General features: G+C 45.5%; 1 protein-coding gene across 1 annotated transcript in view; it reads right to left on the minus strand.

The window, feature by feature from the left end:
* The window catches only part of ALK (ALK receptor tyrosine kinase), a 576,734-nt gene that overhangs the window by 14,556 nt on the left and 543,551 nt on the right, over nucleotides 1–18,627 (minus strand). The window contains exons 21-25 of the mRNA XM_045010420.1: nucleotides 16,682–16,772; nucleotides 12,763–12,827; nucleotides 11,648–11,777; nucleotides 4,806–4,903; nucleotides 503–595 (exon numbers count right to left, since the gene is read on the minus strand). Coding sequence (XP_044866355.1) covers nucleotides 503–595; nucleotides 4,806–4,903; nucleotides 11,648–11,777; nucleotides 12,763–12,827; nucleotides 16,682–16,772 — 477 coding nt within the window. The remainder of the gene's footprint in view (nucleotides 1–502; nucleotides 596–4,805; nucleotides 4,904–11,647; nucleotides 11,778–12,762; nucleotides 12,828–16,681; nucleotides 16,773–18,627) is intronic.

Here is an 18,627-nt window from a genome sequence, read left to right on the forward strand (position 1 = left end):
ATTAACCCTAGTGGCCTGGCTAAATTCCAGTTTGGGTAATTACAGTCTCCTGATCTTTCCTCCTTTACACGCAGTCAATTGAGGAGATTTACTTATAACAAAAAATGGAAGGGAACAGGGTCAATAGCAAGGAGGAGGGAGATTAAACTCAAAGTGATTTGGAGCCACAGAACAAAAGGGCACATCAATGACTTATGCCACTTAGTGCTGAGAAAACAAAAGGAAAACAACTAGGGATGGAATTCAAGAGAAGGGGAAAATGTTCTCTGGCCACATGGAAAACTCTTCCCAGGAGAAGGCTCTGAGGAAGCAGTAAGCAGCCTGTCAATCCACAGCTTGAAAGCAAACAATAGCATCAGACAGGGAGTCAGATGGGAAGGATTTCAGAAATCTCTCTTTTCTGGGGTTAAACAGAGCAGCACATGATGACGCTTAACCAGGCACATAATACCCCATTCTGGTACATTTCTGCCTAGTGATGCCATAAACTGAGTTCTATTACCTGTATATGTCCCGGGCCATTCCAAAGTCTCCAATTTTAGCTACTCTTCCAGGCCCTTGACAAGTAAGGAGACAATTCCTGGCAGCAATGTCCCTGAGAAGGAAAGAAGGAAAGCAGCAGAAAGAGAAGGAGAGAGAAAAGAAAAAATCATTTAACCTTTCAACAGTTTTGCAAAAGCCAAAGGAAATGACAAGAAAACATGTCCTGCTTTCCTGAGGGGCTGAGAGCCCTCAAATCCCAGTGAAGTCAATATCTGCAGATAACAAGCTATGTCCCATTGTTTTAGCAGAAATCTTTTGAATTTAAACATTCCATTTGCTATTTGTAATAATTTTTAATGCCTTTTATCATCACATATGGATTATTCAGTATGGCAGGGGCCTCCTGCCAATACCCCTCCTTGCCAGTGTTGTTGAGTCTCTAGAAAGTTGGCAGTAAAAGATCGGAGTTGGACAACCCACCTCTTCCAACAAAACTCTGTCCCATCATGACTACTGCCCCTATACCTACTACATCTTTGTCACGTGTAGTCACATCTATGCCAGAGGCAGGCAGAATAGTCAGTGCTACAAGGAAAATGCTCAAACCTGGATTTCAGAAACTAGACAGACACCTGACTCAAACCCTAAATCCGTGTCCTTGCCTTGAACTCTGTCACCCATCTCTAATGGGCTGCATGAAAACCCTGGGTCTGGGCATAGATCCCTTGTGGCTTGGTCCCATCTCTACTAGAATGAAAACCAGGAGCACAAGCCTGGCAAAATCACCTCGGAGAAGTGAACTAAAAAATGACAGCAGCAAGTCTGCGGCTCCCCTGCAAAGCCATTCAACTCTGCTCCATGTGGCTGCTGAGCTTTTCCAGGGACAGATAATGGGAAAGCACTGCTGGTTAGCACCTCAACTTTGCAGCCAGAAGGACCACAAATGTGGCTATTCGTAATCATGTTGGATGCTATAAAACTCTCAAATTATTTCCTTAAAACTAGAACTATTGAGGATATTGAAAAGGTCTGAAGAATGTGGACCAGTTCTGCATTATTTTTATGAATATTTTGTGTATCTCTGTATGTTTCAGTATTGTGGTGGGGCTTGCTGTATAGGACACTATGGGTTAATTCTTAATGTAGCTCTCTACACATACACAGGAACCAGGCAATGACTAACTCAGCTACTGATGCCTAATAGGCAGTACAGTGCTGGAAGTCTACTTCCAACCCCTCTGGCGAGATGCATGAACCACACTGACCAGGTTCGTGTCCCAGGACAAACAAAAGGACATTTAAATGAATAAAAGAGTGCCTGTGAGCGCCAGGAGGAGTCTGTGGGTCAGACTGACACAGAGGCAGATGGGGCGGTGCAGTCTAGCTCATCCAGGCCCAATGTCGGGGGAGCCTGGGAAAAGTAGGAACTATCTAAACTGGCAAGGAAAGATTAAGGTTTAGGGCTTGGCTACACTTGCGAGTTACAGCGCAACAAACCAGCCCCAGGTGCACTAGTTGACTCCCTGTCCACACTGGCAAGGCATGTAGAGCGCTCTGACTCCACGGCTACAGCGCTGCTGGTACTCCACCTCGGCAAGTGAAATAACGTTTGCTCTGCCCCCGCTGGAGCACCGCGGTGCCAGTGTGAACAAGGTGTTGCATTACTGCACTGTGATTGGCCTCCAGAAACATCCCATAATCCCCTTAAGTCAAGTGGCCACTCTTGTCATTGTTTTGAACTCCTGTAGGAATGCAGATATGCCCTTTCAAAGCTCTGTTTCTGACAGCCGGCATGAAAGCTGTTACTGTGGAATGCTGTATGTGAGAGAGAGGGGGAGATCTGCTGTTGTCTGAACTTACAAGACAGCATGCTGGCATGCTCTCAGCCCCTCAAAAACCCACCCTCTCACCCCCCTATTGTGGGGCGGCTGCCCCATCCCCATGCGAGAGGGGGCTAGAGTTGGCCAGAGCGGCTGTGCAGGCTGGCAGCCAATCAGGGAATGGCCTACTGAGAGCCAATCAGGGCTGAGATTAGAGCCAGCCAATCAGGGCTAGGCTAGGCCTATATAAAGGCTTCCCAGGAAGGGCACAGGCAGTCTCTCCCAGGCCTTCAAAGGCTGAAGGTCTGTCTCCTGTGTGAGGAGACTAGCACCTGGGACAGCACAGTGCTGGGCAGGCTCCGGGGAGCCAAAGGGAACTCCAGCCCAATACCTGCCAGGCTGCAGGCCTGAGGGAAGGGCCTAGCTGGTGTGAGGGGCTGAAGGGGAAGCGGCCCATGGGGAGAGACACGCAAGGGGAGAGGAGGAGGGCAGGAAGGCTGCTGCCAAAGGGTCCCTGGGTTGGAACCCACTGTGGAGGGCAGGCCTGGGTCCCCCCCCTTTCCCCTTGCACATACACCCAGCCATTGGATGTGGCAGGAGTGGATTGCACCAGACCCCTGACACAAGGGGTTAGACTTTGGGGTGTGGTTGACCACTGTGGCTGGGGCACAGAGAAAGACTGCTGTTAACCCACCATCACCACCCCCGGAAGGGGGTGAGGATGGACTAGGGGGCACTGCCGGAGGACAGTGGCCTGAAATGGATGTTGCCAAGCGGGGAGCAATGTGGGTCCGGACACCAGCAGAGAACAGATGACCGATGGGACACCACCAGCAGAGTGCGCTCCCCATGGACTGAGCTAATTACTGGAGCAACCAGTGGGAAGCGCCGTGGTGGTGAGTCCCAACCCTGTCACACCTCACATACATACATACAACACATTCCCTGTCACACTCCACCCCACCCTTCTCATTTTAAAAGCATGTTGCAGCCACTTGCATGCTGGGACTGCTGCCCATAATGCACCACTCCCAATGCCGCTGCAAGTGCCACAAATGTGGCCATGCCAGTGCGCTTGAAGCTGTCAGTGTGGACAGACTGCAGCGCTTTCCCTACTGTGCTGTATGAAGGCTGGTTTAACTCAAAGCGCTCTACATCTGCAAGTGTAGCCATGCCCTTACGTATGATAAAATGCGTACAGGCCTTTCATTGTTGTAACCCTTTTAGAACATAAGAGGGGACATACTAGGTCAGACCAAAGGTCCATCTAGCCCAGTATCCTGTCTTCCGACAGTGGCCAATGCCAGGTGCCCAAGAGGGAATGAACAGAACAGGTAACCATCAAGCAATCCATCCCCTGTTGTCTATTCCCAGCTTCTGGCAAACAGAGGCTAGGGACACCATCCCTGCCCATCCTGGCTAGTAGCCATTGATGGATCTATTCTCCATGAACGTATCTAGTTATTTTTTGAATCCTGTTCTAGTCTTGGCTGTCACAACATCCTTTCCCTCACTGTTTGTTGTGTTCCTTTGGTTAAATAAATAATTCTTTTTTTGGAACAAGTTGTTTTCTATCACCACACTTTCATGCTGGTCACAAGTCCCAAAGAGAAATCTACAGCAGTGGGCAAAACACAGCTGGAGCTGCCGAGGACTCGCAGTTGGTGAATAGGGGACCCAGTCTAAGAGTGGGGTGAATGGTGGAATTCCATCTTGAGAGAAGTGCAGGTGCTGGGCCTGTCTCTTGGAAGGGTACCCAGGGGAAACTGAGCAAAAGGTTAAAGCTGACCCTGGAACCATAACAGAGGGGATTTAAGAAATACTCCTGGAAAAAGATGCTCTGGGCCTTCAGGTCATCATTAAATTCTTGATTTTTGGAAAATGGGGAGAGTATTACTGTCTAAACCACATGTCTGAGGCATGGATGGGAACAACACCCCCTGAAAAGGGGACAGGTAAGTGGCTCTCTAGCCTTGCTTGACTTTGTGGCTAGAATCAGGTCCATCTCAAAAATCTTGTACACTGGGAGCAGTCAGTCATATGGAGCCATTTTTTCATTCTAGGTCTGAACAGTACCACACTTTAACCTGTGTGTGTATCCAGGGCCAGGGTGAGAACAGCAAGGAATGAACAGAAGGGCAATAATCAAAGCTTGCTGGAGGGAAGGCCTACAACCTACTGTAACAAAGTCCTGGTTCCTTTCATACAGATGACAAAAACTGCATACATGTTGTGGCCCTAGGGATAGAGCTCAGGTTCTTTGGCACCATGAATACAAGCCTTCCTCACTTGAGATAAAGTAGAGTCCCTGTGAATAATTACTATTAGTCAGGCTTTTGGCTCTTATCTTCTAAAAACATCCAACCACTAGAGGGCAGTGGTACACAAACATTCACCACATACTTACTCGTACATGCTTGCCAATATATTACAATACAATACACACCCACACATACAAAGGGCAACAGTAAATAGTCCTTAATAGCACATGGTCTTACTCACCTGTGAATGAAGTGGTTTTCTTCCAAATACTGACAGCCACATGCAATGTCGCGAGCCACATGTAGCAAGTCCAGCATGCAAAGGGAAGAGGGCTGGCTCTACCAAAAGACAAGGTACAAAGGGGGGTTAAAGCAGAAATGATGCATGGTTCATTGTCAGAGCTATGAGTCACCACTGAGTTAGGGAGATCTCAAATGAGGGACGTGGATCAAATGCTAACACAAATACACAAGGGGATGTAAACTACCTCACACACAGCTTTCCAACTAGCATAAATGTTTCCTATCTGGGGAGGTTCTGAAAAAGTGCTGGCACCTAATCATACACACAAATCACACCAATAGAAGCAGAATCACTAGATCTGATATCTTACTGTAGTAGGTCATCTAATTCTCCTCACAGCTGCTGCAGGATTATTCCTCACAGTGTATTCTCCACTGCTTTACGCAGTCTGGCTTTAAATGCACTTACACCACCTCTCGTGGGAAACTATTCCATAGTCTCAGTATTATAAATATTTTGGTGATATTTAACCTGAATTTATCTTTTCTCAGTTTCATCCCATTATTCATACTTCCTTAAGTCACCCTAAACAATCAACCCCTCCTCTTCTACAGCCCCCACATATTATCTGAGTTACTGAGTGCCATCTTGGTATTTGCATCCTTCACCTATGTGTAGCTTTTTATCAATTGCCAGTTTGGTTATTTAACTTAATCTCCAGGAGGGCATCAGTGCAGGGAGCTGATGTCTTGTGACAGGAAGGGGAGGGTGCATTCATACAGAAATACATGATGTACTTTGGAGAGGAAGAATTGCCTTTAAGTGACATGACTGATAGGCATGCCAGGACTCTGCACACGGATGAAGCAGATCATCTTCATTGCACCTATTAAGAGCAGCATCTTTTAACGCTGTATACCCCACCCACTGTTACACACACCAGTACTGGTTCATCGGTGCCTAGGACTCTAAATGCCCCTCTCCCTTCATGATGAAAAGTCACTAGGTCCTGGTATGCTGCTCCCTGCCACCGTCCAGCTCTGAGTCATAATGGACTTTGCCAAACCAGCTGACTAGGATTGGACCCAGCTCCTAGCTTCCCTGCAGTTTGCAGCATGCACAACTGAACAGGAAACAGTGAGCACTGGCTGCTACAACCGAGGTCTTAGTCTGGCTGAAAGGGTTAGGGTAAACCCAGCCTTAAGGTATCCTAGTCTAGTGAAAAGAGCACCAAAGAACTGCAAAGCACCCTGCGTTATATGTTGTCTGAGCAGAGGCTTACCTGCACAGCATCACACACACACAGCTAAGCAAAAAGGACAGTGTAGACACATCTATCCTGCCCGTGTTTTACTATACACATGGTTTGTTTAACATGCCCAGGGATTACTGAAGTGCCCTAATACATAGGAGAAGAGGGCTGGGCTTTTATTTATTTGTGCATAGTGTTGTTCCCCGAAGCCTTACTTTTTGATGGAGAATCTCTTTTAGTCTCGCTCTGCTGATTACTGAGTGATTCAGCAGCATTGAACATATGGCTAAAATGATCAACAAAAGGGTGATGGTGTCTTTTCTTAGAGGTCTGAGCAGGGGCTGCTTCAAACCTTTCAACCCATTTAATGGCCTTTCTGCTGTGATCACGGTTCAGGAGCCAACTCAATGGATATACAGTGAATAAAAAGTCCAGTTCCTCAGGGTGCAGAGACTGACCCCTGGGCTGAATTGAGCTAAGACACAAGGCAGATGGAAGGATGAAGCCACAAGTTGATTCTAATTGTGATGCTTTTCCTTCCTTGGTCAAATTTTGGCTAAATTGAAATTCTAAAGCAGATGTGACTTATCAGCCAACAACAATTTATCTGAGTAATTTGTGTGAAAGACAGAATTTTCAGACCCATTTTGTGCAGTGAACAACCTTGACACACTAGAGAATCAGCTTTACAGCTGTTTACAGCTTTTCCTCCCCAGAGGAGAGGAAGAAACCAGCTGGAAACTGTAGCTCACAATCAGCCTTTAGAGCGAGAGGTGCATTGGAAGCGCTAAAGCGACATCTTCTGTCCCACCCCTCCCCTTTAGGTCCAACCCCTCTAAAGGCAAAGGTGACCTCAAAACAAACTGACTATTGTTCAGTATAATCACTACTCTGCACAACAAGCTGCAGGATACAAAGGAGGGGAAATTATTGCTTATCTTCTAAAGCCATCCTCTGATTGCTTTGCCACGTGAGAAAAGGATCAAACCGACAGGGTTTTGAACTCCACAGAAAGGAGAATTTTGCAATGTTCTCAGTATGTTCCTGGCATTTGAACAGCTAAATACTGCCCAAATCTATTGAGCTTATCTCACTCATGAGAAGGAGGGAAGTAGAGCCCCTAAATAGACACTGATCTTCACTAGAGGTGGGCCAGAACAAAAGCCCTGGGTCCATAAATGCCTGAAATTTGGGAGAGTTTGGATCTGAACTTTCTGGCTTGGGCTCACCTCTGATCTTGATAAGCCCTCAGCTAGGATAAACTGGTAAAGCTCCACAGAAGTCAATGGATTTATTCTTATTTATTATAGGCTACTTTTCACCAGCTGAGGATTTGGCCTATGGGTATAAATGTTACATTTTTTGTTTAGAGTCCAATGGAATGTTTATTTTGTTCAGCCCAGTTGAATGTTTCTTTTATTGTATGTGGTACCTTGATGCGATGGTGACAGGGAAATTGTAAATGATAACAATAAGGGAAGGACAGGGAAGGTGAGAGAGTGAGGAGGAAAGGCAAGAAGGGAGAGACAAAAGGGGTAGTTATGTAGTAGGCAGTAAAGCATTACCACTGTACCTGCCAAAGCTGATTTCTCTTTGTACTTAATTTTCCCTAGGAAGCTAAACTCCCTTTCCTCAATAAAGGTCCGTCAGTGAATTTTGAAAAAACATCATTGTCTGGCTGGGCATGACACGCTTTGTGAGACTAGAAGTCTGCGTGATCAAAGGGAAAGTCACTTTGCTATAGCCTGTCCTCTGAGGGATGGTCTACACTGAAAAATCACACCCTGAGAGAGATAGTTAAGACGACCTAAGCTCTGGTGTAGATAGTGCTAGGTCTATGGAAGAATTCCTCTGTTAATCTAGCTCCTGCCTATTGGGGAGGTGGATTAACTACAACAATGGGAGAATCCCCGCAGTCGCTGTAGTGAGAGTGTCTACATTGAAGTGCTGCAGCCGTGCTGCTGCAGCCTTTAAGTGTAGACATAGCCTCAGATTGTCTACTTTGAACTTCAGTTTGGGGTCATGGGGAGCAGGATTGAGTAGATACAAGCTGCATAGCTGCAGGCCAGAGCAGTTGTACGCAGGATCGGTCATACTCCAGCATATGGGAAGGAGCCCACCAGCCAAATAAGTGAGCATCCATATTTCCAGACCAATATTCCCAACTTTACCATGATAACTGTTAACCATTTGAGCACAGCACACTGCCCATCTCTGATATCTCACCAATGAGCGCAATCCCTGGCTTTGTACTTCCCGAGCCAGCAGGTGCAGGCTGAACAAAGGAGGCAGCATTCTCAGACCCGGAAGGTGCCACCCGAAAGCCACTCTGACAGCTAAAGAATGAGCTGCAGTGGGACTCTTGCCTAGCAGTCCTCGAACAGGATGGTGTCAGTGATACGGGGCCCAAGGATGAGGATGGGTTTAAAGTAGAGCTGGAACATTTGGATCCAAATCTGAACTTGCCCAAAGTTTAGGGATGTTCAGAACTGGGGTTCTGGTTCGGCCCAAGCCACCAAGTTCAAGTCAGTGTTTGAGCCTCCTCTTTCTCACAGCTTGGTGAGGGATGAGATGCAGTGTTAGTGGAGTGTCTCTAGTTCAGGTCAAAAAATGGGGGATATAGGAGCTCCTCAAGTTGCCAGCTGAGCCACCCTCTCAAAACAATAGTCCCCTACATAATATCTGTTGTTGTTATTCCTGAACCACCTAATGGAGCCCAGGGAGGGCAGAAGGAAGGTCAAGGAAGAGATTGGGAAGGAAGGAGAGGGGTAAAGGGAGAAGTAGGAAGGAAAGAATACTTGTTGCATAGAGCACAGGCACACTGAAGCTTTCCACATTCCCTCATTTGTGTGTGCATCTCTCTTAACTCTCTGTGTTCGCCACTAACTGTCAGAGAAGCTGAGCAGAGCAGCTGCTGGCTTGGAGAGATGAAAGCACTGACACATGAGGTGATACTTACAAACAGCAGAAGGGCAAAGAAAAGACAAAACCCTCAGATCAAGCAATGTCACTGATTTCATTCTATGAAGATAAAGGACCTTTTATCATCAAAAGTGTCCGGTTTATTTTCCTGTAAGAAACAAGTCAAAATGCCTGCAGTTCACGATGAATGTCCTTGGTGCTTCTCTACTAGGGCCCAAGGGATTGCTGTCTTGGCTTCTCTCTCTCATTTAATGAGCTAAAACAAGGACTACATTGTGGAGCAATGGTGTTCCCGGCCAAACACCATTCCTGTTTCATCTGACAGACAGCACCTCCGGCAGCACTGCTTGCCCTGGCGTTAGGACTGCGGATCTGTACTGACTCAGTGAGAAGACGCCACCTGCTGCACCACTAATGCTATTTCCTGTGGCACCATATCAAGAGCAAAGTCCAAGTTGTAAAGTCTAAGATATCTGGCTTTGGCTCTGAACTACCCCTGTGCTCAGCTCCGCTTTCAGTCCGGTGCTCCAGTGTGGGCTCATCTCTAGCCAGATGCTGCTTCATTGTGATGTCTGACAGGACGACAACACACGGTGTTGCAAAGAACCGAACTCGAGTCTATTCTAGAAATTGTCTGTCCAGATGCGTATTTCATACCCCCACAGTGTGGGTGTTCGGGCCCATAGTGTGGTCACCAGAGACTTTCATGAGTGCTTAATCCAGGCCATGTCTTAGGGAGACCCTGTGTAGTGAGATTAAGCAGCATAGGCCGTTTTTAGTCAGTCTGGAAGCTAGAGCACCAGGGAGAACTATGGAGTCTGTTTGTGTCCAGCAGCCTCAATAAAGAATCCCCTTTGTATGCATTACAGCCAACTCCTCTCTCTTCTCTACTGCTAGGGTACTACAGGATCCAGAGTTTTGCTCTGGGCTCAAAGAAAGATACAGACAATCTGACAAGTTTGGCTCTGGTGCTAAGCTTCCCTCAAATCTGGACCTTTTCTGATCCAGTGGCTTGACTGGACTCTAATCTATTTTGCTCAGCATCAGTAAATCGCCCATTTCCCAGGACTTTCTAGTTATTGTTATACAACATTTCCTGGTGGTTCTGGTTTCACCGGGAAAGGCTCTAAGAACACAGGACATTCCAAATAGCAGAGCAGGTTCTTGAACCCAATTCAAGGAATGAGTCTCCTCTTGTTTACATCAGTTTTATCCTGGTGAGACTCTGCAGACTTAAATGGAGCTACTCTTGATTTACACCAGTGCAAACAAATCAGCTCCAGCTCACCAATGTCTTCTTTTTGGAGTGAGTGCAGGCCTAAATTTCTCAGCACAGTTTAATCCCCTCCTTTTCCAGAAAGGGGCTGATGGCTCTGGGACTTATTCATACTTTTTCATCTGAACTGTCTTTAGTTCCTTTTTTGCTATTGTTACCTCCAGTTTTTATGGATGCCGGGATTTTAGAAACAGTTGCCACAGGCAATGAAAAGGCCACACCATTTTTAAAATGGGTAAACACCGAGGAAAGCTCACAAATGAAGCCACCGACTCTTTCCACATCAGTCACTGAACTCTGCTTAAATTTGTCAGCTCATTGGGGTAGGACCATCTCTTTGTTCTGTGTTTATACAGCCCGCAGAACAATGGGGTCCTGGTCCATGACTGGGGCTCCTAGGTGCTACTGCAATTCAAATAAATAAAATAACAACAAGAGCTTGCAGTCCCTACCAAGCCGAATTTGAACTAGGGATTCAGTAATGAAAAGCTCTGCTCCCTTTTCAGTGGTGTGGAATTATTAGCGAGATTATCTGGTGGACACCTCACCTCCCATTTGCTGTCACACTGTAGCCTTGTGGCAATTGCAGACATAGCAAAGTGCCATTAGGGAAGGATTTATGTGATTTAAGGGGCTCTGTGATAAATGTTACATACTTAAAAAAAAAAAGGCAAATCACACACTCTGCTTTTCTTCTCCCCTTCTCATCTGATCTGTTCCTCTTCCTCCCCCTCCTCCACTGGAGATGCTGCTCCTCCACCAATGGGCCCATCTCTCCAGTCCCATGGGTATAGTATCTGGCTACCTTGTGTCCCTCTCTTCCCTACATGCTCCCCTTCTGGAGCTGTCTGGCAGCTTCAGACCCACTGGTGGCTCAGGTTCCTGACTTAGGGGTGGCTTCTCTTTCTCCTCCTCTTATAGAGCAGTGGACTTTATCAAAGGCAGCTCGACTGGCTCCTCCTCCTAGTCTTTGGAAAGCCTGGAGACTTGTAGAAGCGGCTGGAAACTAGGAGAAGGATCCAGCACCATGTAACCAGCTAGCTCCCTGCAGGCCAATGGCAGGTGCTCTGTGGATTGATTACACATGTCCCTGAAATACAGTTTGGGAACTGCTGCTCTAAAGCAACAGGGTCTCTCAGAAAATAAACAGGTTCTAATTATGTGGATGCAGCATGTTATTAGGGTAAAATTACTGGAGGCCATTCCCAATTATTAATAGGTCAGTGGTGTGAGTGTGCTTTAGTTTAGCTATTTGTAATGCTTGGAGCGCTCTGAGGAGAGGAGCCAGGAAGAACACCAGTGTGGTTAAACGAGGAAGTAATGGCAAAGAGAGTAAGGCACAGGCTGCAAAGCTAGTGGAGAAAAATAATTCCCCTCACCCCACCTTACCGGTCGAGGCCGTGTCTCCCTCAGGAAGGATTTCAGGTCCCCTCCAGCCATAAGTTCCAGCAGGATGAAGCGTGGTAGCGTCTGCAAGCTGACCCCAATACAGCGCACGATGTTCTGGTGGTTGAACTTGCTGCAGAGAGAGCAAGACTAAATTGAAGGGCATATTGAACCAAAAGGCACCTTGATGTGGAGAGTCAGCTTGCCCTACCACAGAGAAGTTGTTTTTCCAGAGGAAACAATGCATCTGAAGGGGTGCTGAGCCAGCCAAATGCAGGTACGGTCTGCGATGCTACCAAGTCTAAGGTATCACCATTGGTAGATCTAATTAGCAACACCACTACTTTGGAGACACTGGCCCCAGTTCTCTATTAGTTTGTCTCTGTGCTTGGAATGGAGGATGGAGGCTTTCTGCCCCCTTTGCACTCCCTATATTTTGGGTCTGAGGATGGGCCCTGGGAAGCAGAGAACAGCCACAATTCACTGTGCTTTGGGCATGTGCCCTCCTCACCCACACCTTCTACCTCCCCTCTGACTTCCCTATGCGTGGGACTGGGAGTAGGGTTGCTCCAGAAGCAATACACAGACATAGGAGTCAGTTATGCAGTGGGTATTACCCTAGGTCCCAATGCCACCGCTTTCAATGCCCATTTGTGTCTCCAGCCTTAGTGGAATGGAAAATTGGCTGCCTGGGATCTGTAACTCTGTGTGGTCTTGGGAGAGCAAATTACTTAATGCCAACATTGTCAAAACTGTCCACTAACTTTGAGTGCCCAACCTAAGACAAACAGGGCTGGATCTTCTCATGTGCTGAGCTCCAGGTGAATGGAGGAGGTAATTATGTTTGAAAACTAGGGCCTCAATGTTCCAGGTTGGGCACCCAGACCTTAAAGCATCTAAACTCAATGGACCGTTTTAAGAATATTAGCATCAACTTTTCTGAGCCTCAGTTTCACCATCTGATTTTTAAAAAAGGGAGAATAGTGCCCACCTGCCATTGTCAAGCACTTTGATATCTTGATTAATACATCATCTCACAGAGTACTTTTCATCCTGTAGGACCTGTGCTTTGCCATGCATAGGTAACCAAGGGCTTATATAGGCTTTTATTAACACACCTGATAATAAGAGCTTCCATGAGGAAATCCAGCTCATCTTGCTCTGAACACATCTCTGGCAATGTCTGGAAAAGACCGGACAAGAAGGGAGAGAGAGGTTTTAGTCTCATGATTGTAGAATCCCAGAACAAACACAGTCTGCAGCGATCCCCTTCTCTCCACAAGGAACACTCACACCAAGCTAACTAACATGCCATTTTCAGACTGGGTTGTGAAGCCCTGTTGGCAGGCACAGGGGATTTGCCAACAGATCAGAACATTGGTCCATCAAGCCCAGTACCCTCCTCCTGGCAGTGGCCTATAGCCAGATACTTCAGATGAAGAAGAAACACCCCATAATGCAAACAGTCAACTGCACAATGTTGTACATATTGGGGACTCTATCATGTTGAGTGATATATAATTCCTAGACAGATTCTTTCTCGACCATTACAATCAGCTACTGCTCTACTGGAAATCTGCATCTGATGCTAGTCACCTCGATTTCAAGGATGACGTCAACGATCATAGTTTGTACTAACGGGTCTTTGCGTGACTCCTCAGACCAATTTGAGAGGAACAACATTTACCAGACTAGCCGCAGAGCCATTTGCCTAGTTGTGCTGATTGAGCTGCTTGCTGTTTTTGTGCTTGGCACTATGCTTCCAGCTACTCAACATGATTCTTCTCCAAATTGTGGACACCCACCCTTACGGCTGTGGCACCAGTTGCTCAAAGGTTGAGTCAGAAATGTTCGTTTTGGGGCAGATTTTGTTTGAGGGTGTCTTTGAAGCGTTTCATCTGCCCTCCATGCTTACAATTGCTGGAGCTTAATTGGGAATATTCAACTTGTTATAATAAATTGGTCTCAGTCATACAAATTACATGGCCAGTCCATCTAAGTGGGTGCTTGAGATGAAACGAGCTCAATACCAACCCAACCAGCTTTTGCCAGGAATTCCATATTAGAAACCCTGTCCTGCCATCTGATGCCCAGCAATCATCATTGGTGTCATAAATGGAAATTGTCTAGATTTTTATATGACATTTATAACAGGTCCATGTTTTGCACCCACAGAGCAAAGTTTTGAGGACAACAGCATTATAGACTTTGATTTTTGTCTGTAGTCAGATTCCACGTTGCTTCCAGATTTGGTGATGGAGGTAATCATATGCAGCATTGGCTTTCTTAATTCATGTATCAACTTTGTGGTCAATTGTCACTTCATTGTCCAATGTGCTAGCGAGATAAGTAAACTGTTTGATGGCTTGGAGTGTGGCACCTTTCAAGAACATTGATGGGTCTTGATAAGGTTGTTGAGGAGCTGACTAGTACATAACCTGGCTTTTCATTCACTGACTGTGAGGCCAAAATTATGAGCCAGCACAGCAAAGTGGTTTGTAAGATCTTGTAGAGTTGCTTCAGAGTGTGCCATCAAGACACAACCATTGGCATACAGCAGTTCCTGGTCCAATTCATCTATCAGCTTGGTGTTCACATGTAAACAGGAAAGATAGAAGAGCTTATCAGTGCAGAAGCATATTAACACACTATTTCAAGACCCACAAAGGACCTTCTATAACATTGCAGCAAAGAATAGACCAACAAGGCTAGGAGCGAGGACACATCCTTGCTTTACCTTGTTTGTGATTGGAAATGGATCTGTTACATCACCATCAATACTAACTTCTTCAGCCATGCCTTCATGGAATTGCTGAATGATATTAATAAATTTGTCTGGACATCCAAATTTAGCGAGCAATTTCCAGATGGCAGTGTAGTTGACCACGTTGAATGCCTTAATTAGATCAAGAAACATGATGTACAAAAGTTGGTGTGGTTTGTGACATTTTTTCTGTAATTGTTGAATAAGGAAAATCATGTCAACAGTGCTCCTTTAAGCACAAAAAGCCACACTAACTCATATAGAACATTGTCAACGATTGGGTCAGGAGTTAGTTCAGGAGGATCCATGCAAGAATCTTGCTGGCCACAGACAACAACGAGATACTGCAGTAGCTACCACGGTCACTCTTTGAGTCTTCATGCTTATAGATGGTGACAATGTTGGCATCTTTTAGTTATTGCGATATGAAGCCAGACATGTAACAAAAATTCAAAAATCCTGTCAATGAGATTTCCTCCATGCTTGAAAACTTCAGTTGGAATGGCATTCGGATAAGGAGATTTGTTATTTTTCATTACTTCAACAGCTTTCAACGCCTTGGCACATATGGGTGGACTGGCAAATGCATTAGATGTGGGCAATTTGTGGACGTTATCCAGTGATTCATGAAAAACAGTACAAAAATAATTAAGTAGTTCACTAAAATGTTAATGCCACTGTTGGTAGATGGTGATGAGAGATTCACCATCAGCACTTGTTAGTGGCGTCAAGGCAAATTGGGTAGGACTGTACACAGCTTTGACCGCTTCACCGAAACCTTTGGAGTCATTTATCTGCTAGGGTGCATACAATCAAACACACATTTTGCATTTGGCAGAGTTTGCGCTGGAGTGTGCTGCAAGCTGCCTCGTATCTGGCCTTTTTCGACTCAGAGTGGGTCAGCTATGAGCATGGCATGTGCTTGTCGCTTGACATCAAGGACATTTGATATTTCAGGATCATTGTTGTCACACCACTCTGCACGATGGCATTTCGTATTCCCAACGCAATCCAGAACAGTGTTACAGATCGTGTCACGCAGAGATACTCATTCGGCAGATATATCATCACTGATCATTGGAAGAATTTCTAAGAGCGTAATTAGAGGTTCTTTTATATGGTCTAACACCCTCACACACTAACGGGTATATCAACCCAATGGACAGGAATGCTACCATCCCGTAGTGACCCCTCTGGTTGTGCGAAGCATTTTATTGGCTGGGATTGAAGGGGAGGCTTGCTCAGCCCTTTCATGATGAGAAGATGATGGCTCTGAAGCAGGGACTTGATGATCAGGATAGTTTAGAGGGAGGAGGATGTAGTGGGGCTCCTCAGGGTTCCCCCAAAGGTGTAAATGAACTCCCACGGAAAGAAGGGACGAGAGAAAGGATATACATGCCTCTTGTTGTGTTTATGGTCCTTTCTGCTGAGCTGCACTATAATGGAGCAGACATGGAAGTGCATACCACCTCCATAGATCAGCACTGCTGCACATCAGTTACACACAGCAGAGGGCATCTTGCTGCAGAACTGAAACAATAAGCTGGCTTCCCGGGCAATAAGCTGCCTTCCCAAACCGAGAGGATGCAAGTCACCACAGTTCATTAGTGGCTTTTTATAAATTGTAACAGCCGAATAATTACTGACTCAGTGCACTGGGCTCTAGTATCCCCGTTGCTGGAGCTCATCATTACCAGCTATGTGTTAGCTTCACTTACAGCAATGTCAGACATCACACAGAACATGGTCAGATGCAAGCTGACAGCTTGGAAATAAAGTTCTCTGTAATGCAATTTCTCATTTAGATAAGCTTGAGTCAGCTGGATTAATTTCTCAGAGATTCTGAAAATAAACAATCTTGTTGATGGACATGATGCCTGCAGCACCAGAAGAGACCATGGGAGCCTGGCTAGTGATCAGGGTAGGGGCCCGTGAACAATGCAACATGGTCCATGGCAAAGACAAGGCACTGGACCAGGGAGTCAGCAGATCATGTACAACAGGCATAGTGATACCTACTGTCCTTTGAGATCTATGGATGAGAAATGCTATGTAAAATCTAGGTATTAGTACTCTGCCCAAGTGACCCTAGGGAAATCATCTTACCTGTTTTGTGCCTCAGTGTCCCCAACTGCAAAACAGGGACAATACACACCTATCTTCCAGAGGTGTTGTGAGGCTTAATTTATCAACGTTTTTATAATGCTTTGAGGCCCCTGGATGAAAGGTGCACAAAGTGTTACTATTGTGATTATTCACATATTGTCACTTACCTTCACAGCCACCTGCAAGGGACTGGGGTCACTGGGGATCCCCACCACCTGACCTTCATATACTTCGCCAAAGGCTCCATGGCCTAAACCCCTGGATAAACCAGAAAAGATAAGGAGGTTTTAATGCAGAGCATGCACACTGTAATGTTCTGATCACAGGACACAGAACATGGGTATAGCTTCTATGACAGTAAAATATGAAGAACTGAAACTTCAGTTTTGGCCATGCTATCGGTAGCACTCTGCACAGCCATTTGTGAGAGCATGACTTCATTTCCAGTCTCAATTTTGTCTATCTATGACATACAATGTTAAAAGTGCAAGGGAAGGTGGCCCTCAGAAGTAACAGCTTGTGGATCCTTAATGTATAATAACCCATTTCCAAGTCACTGATAACTCGGAGGAAAGTGATCTTGAATGCTTATGGATCAATGTCCTAACGGATAAAGAACAAGATGGGGTAATAGTAAGTGTCTGGTACTGAGCACCAAATTGCACTAGGGAACAAGATGACGGGCTTCTTATATACCTATTTACAGTGTGTAGGAAAAAAAGCTACATGATCACAGGAGATTTCAATGTGAGTGACATATGCTGGAGGAATTCTTTATTAGACCTTGTCTTAACAGATAAAGAAGGCCTGATCACAACATTAAACATTAATGGTAGCTTAACATTGTACATAGGTACAAGTGATCATGACTTGATCACATTTATAATGTACAAGCAGAATAAAGTCCAGACTAGTAATATAATATATATACACACATACCTACACACGTGTGTATATATCATCTATATGTGTGTGTGTGTGTGTATGCTCGCACACGCTTTAATAGGATCAGTTTCACAAAGCTGAAAAGAATGATGAATCAAACTAGCTGGGAGGAAGAATTTAATCAGAAAAACATGAATTATAATAAAGAATACCTTATACTAGATGCCAAAACAGCCAAAATCACACAATCAAGGAAGAAAGCTGTGCTGGTTAAAAAACTGACCTGATTTAGAAAGGAAGTGAAGGCAGCTATAAAAAATAAATATAAATATATGTGACGGGTTGGATCACAGAACCTCCCCTGGGAGCTGCCAACTGATGTGCCAAGACTACCTCTGCTCCTGTTTTCCCTGCCAGCTCAGGACTCCAGCACCCTGTCTTGCTGAGCCAGACACTCCCATGTGCTCCAACACAGACCCAGAGTCTGAATTACCTGCCCCAAAGCTGCAGGTTTACCTGAAAACAGCTAACAGAAGTGTGCTTGTCTTTAGCACTCAGATGCCCAACTCCCAATGGGGTCTAAACCCAAATAAATTCATTTTACCCTGTATAAAGCTTATGCAGGGTAAACTTATAAATTGTTCACCCTCTATAACACTGATAGAGAGAGATGCAAAGTTGTTTTCTCCCCCAGGTATTAATACATACACTGAGTTAATTAATAAGTAAAAAGTGATTTTATTAAATACAGAAAGTAGGATTTAAGTGGTTCCAAGTAGTAACAGACAGAACAAAGTAAGTCACCAAGCAAAATAAAATAAGATCCTCACCAGTTCCAGAATGCTCCCTTTTTACAGACTAATCTCCTTTTAGCCTGGGTCCAGCAATCACTCACACCCCTTATAGTTACTGTCCTTTGTTCCAGTTTCCTTCAAGTATCCTGGAGGGTGGAGAGGCTCCTTCTTTAGCCAGCTGAAGACCAAATGGAGGGGTCTCCCAGGGGTTTAAATAGACTTTCTCTTGTGGGTGGAGACCCCCTCCTCACCCTGTGCAGAATCCATTCACAAAATGGAGATTTGAAATCACATAGGCAAGTCACATGCCCATGCATGACTCAGGACTTGCAGGTAGCAGCCATTACCCACCTGCTACCTTGAACCTCCTCAGGTAGGCTTCTTATGTGGATTGGAGTCTTCCAAGCTTTTTTGCCTGTTAAGTGCTTCCTAAC

Source organism: Mauremys mutica, chromosome 3, assembly GCF_020497125.1.
Source record: "Mauremys mutica isolate MM-2020 ecotype Southern chromosome 3, ASM2049712v1, whole genome shotgun sequence".
NCBI lineage: Eukaryota > Metazoa > Chordata > Testudines > Geoemydidae > Mauremys > Mauremys mutica.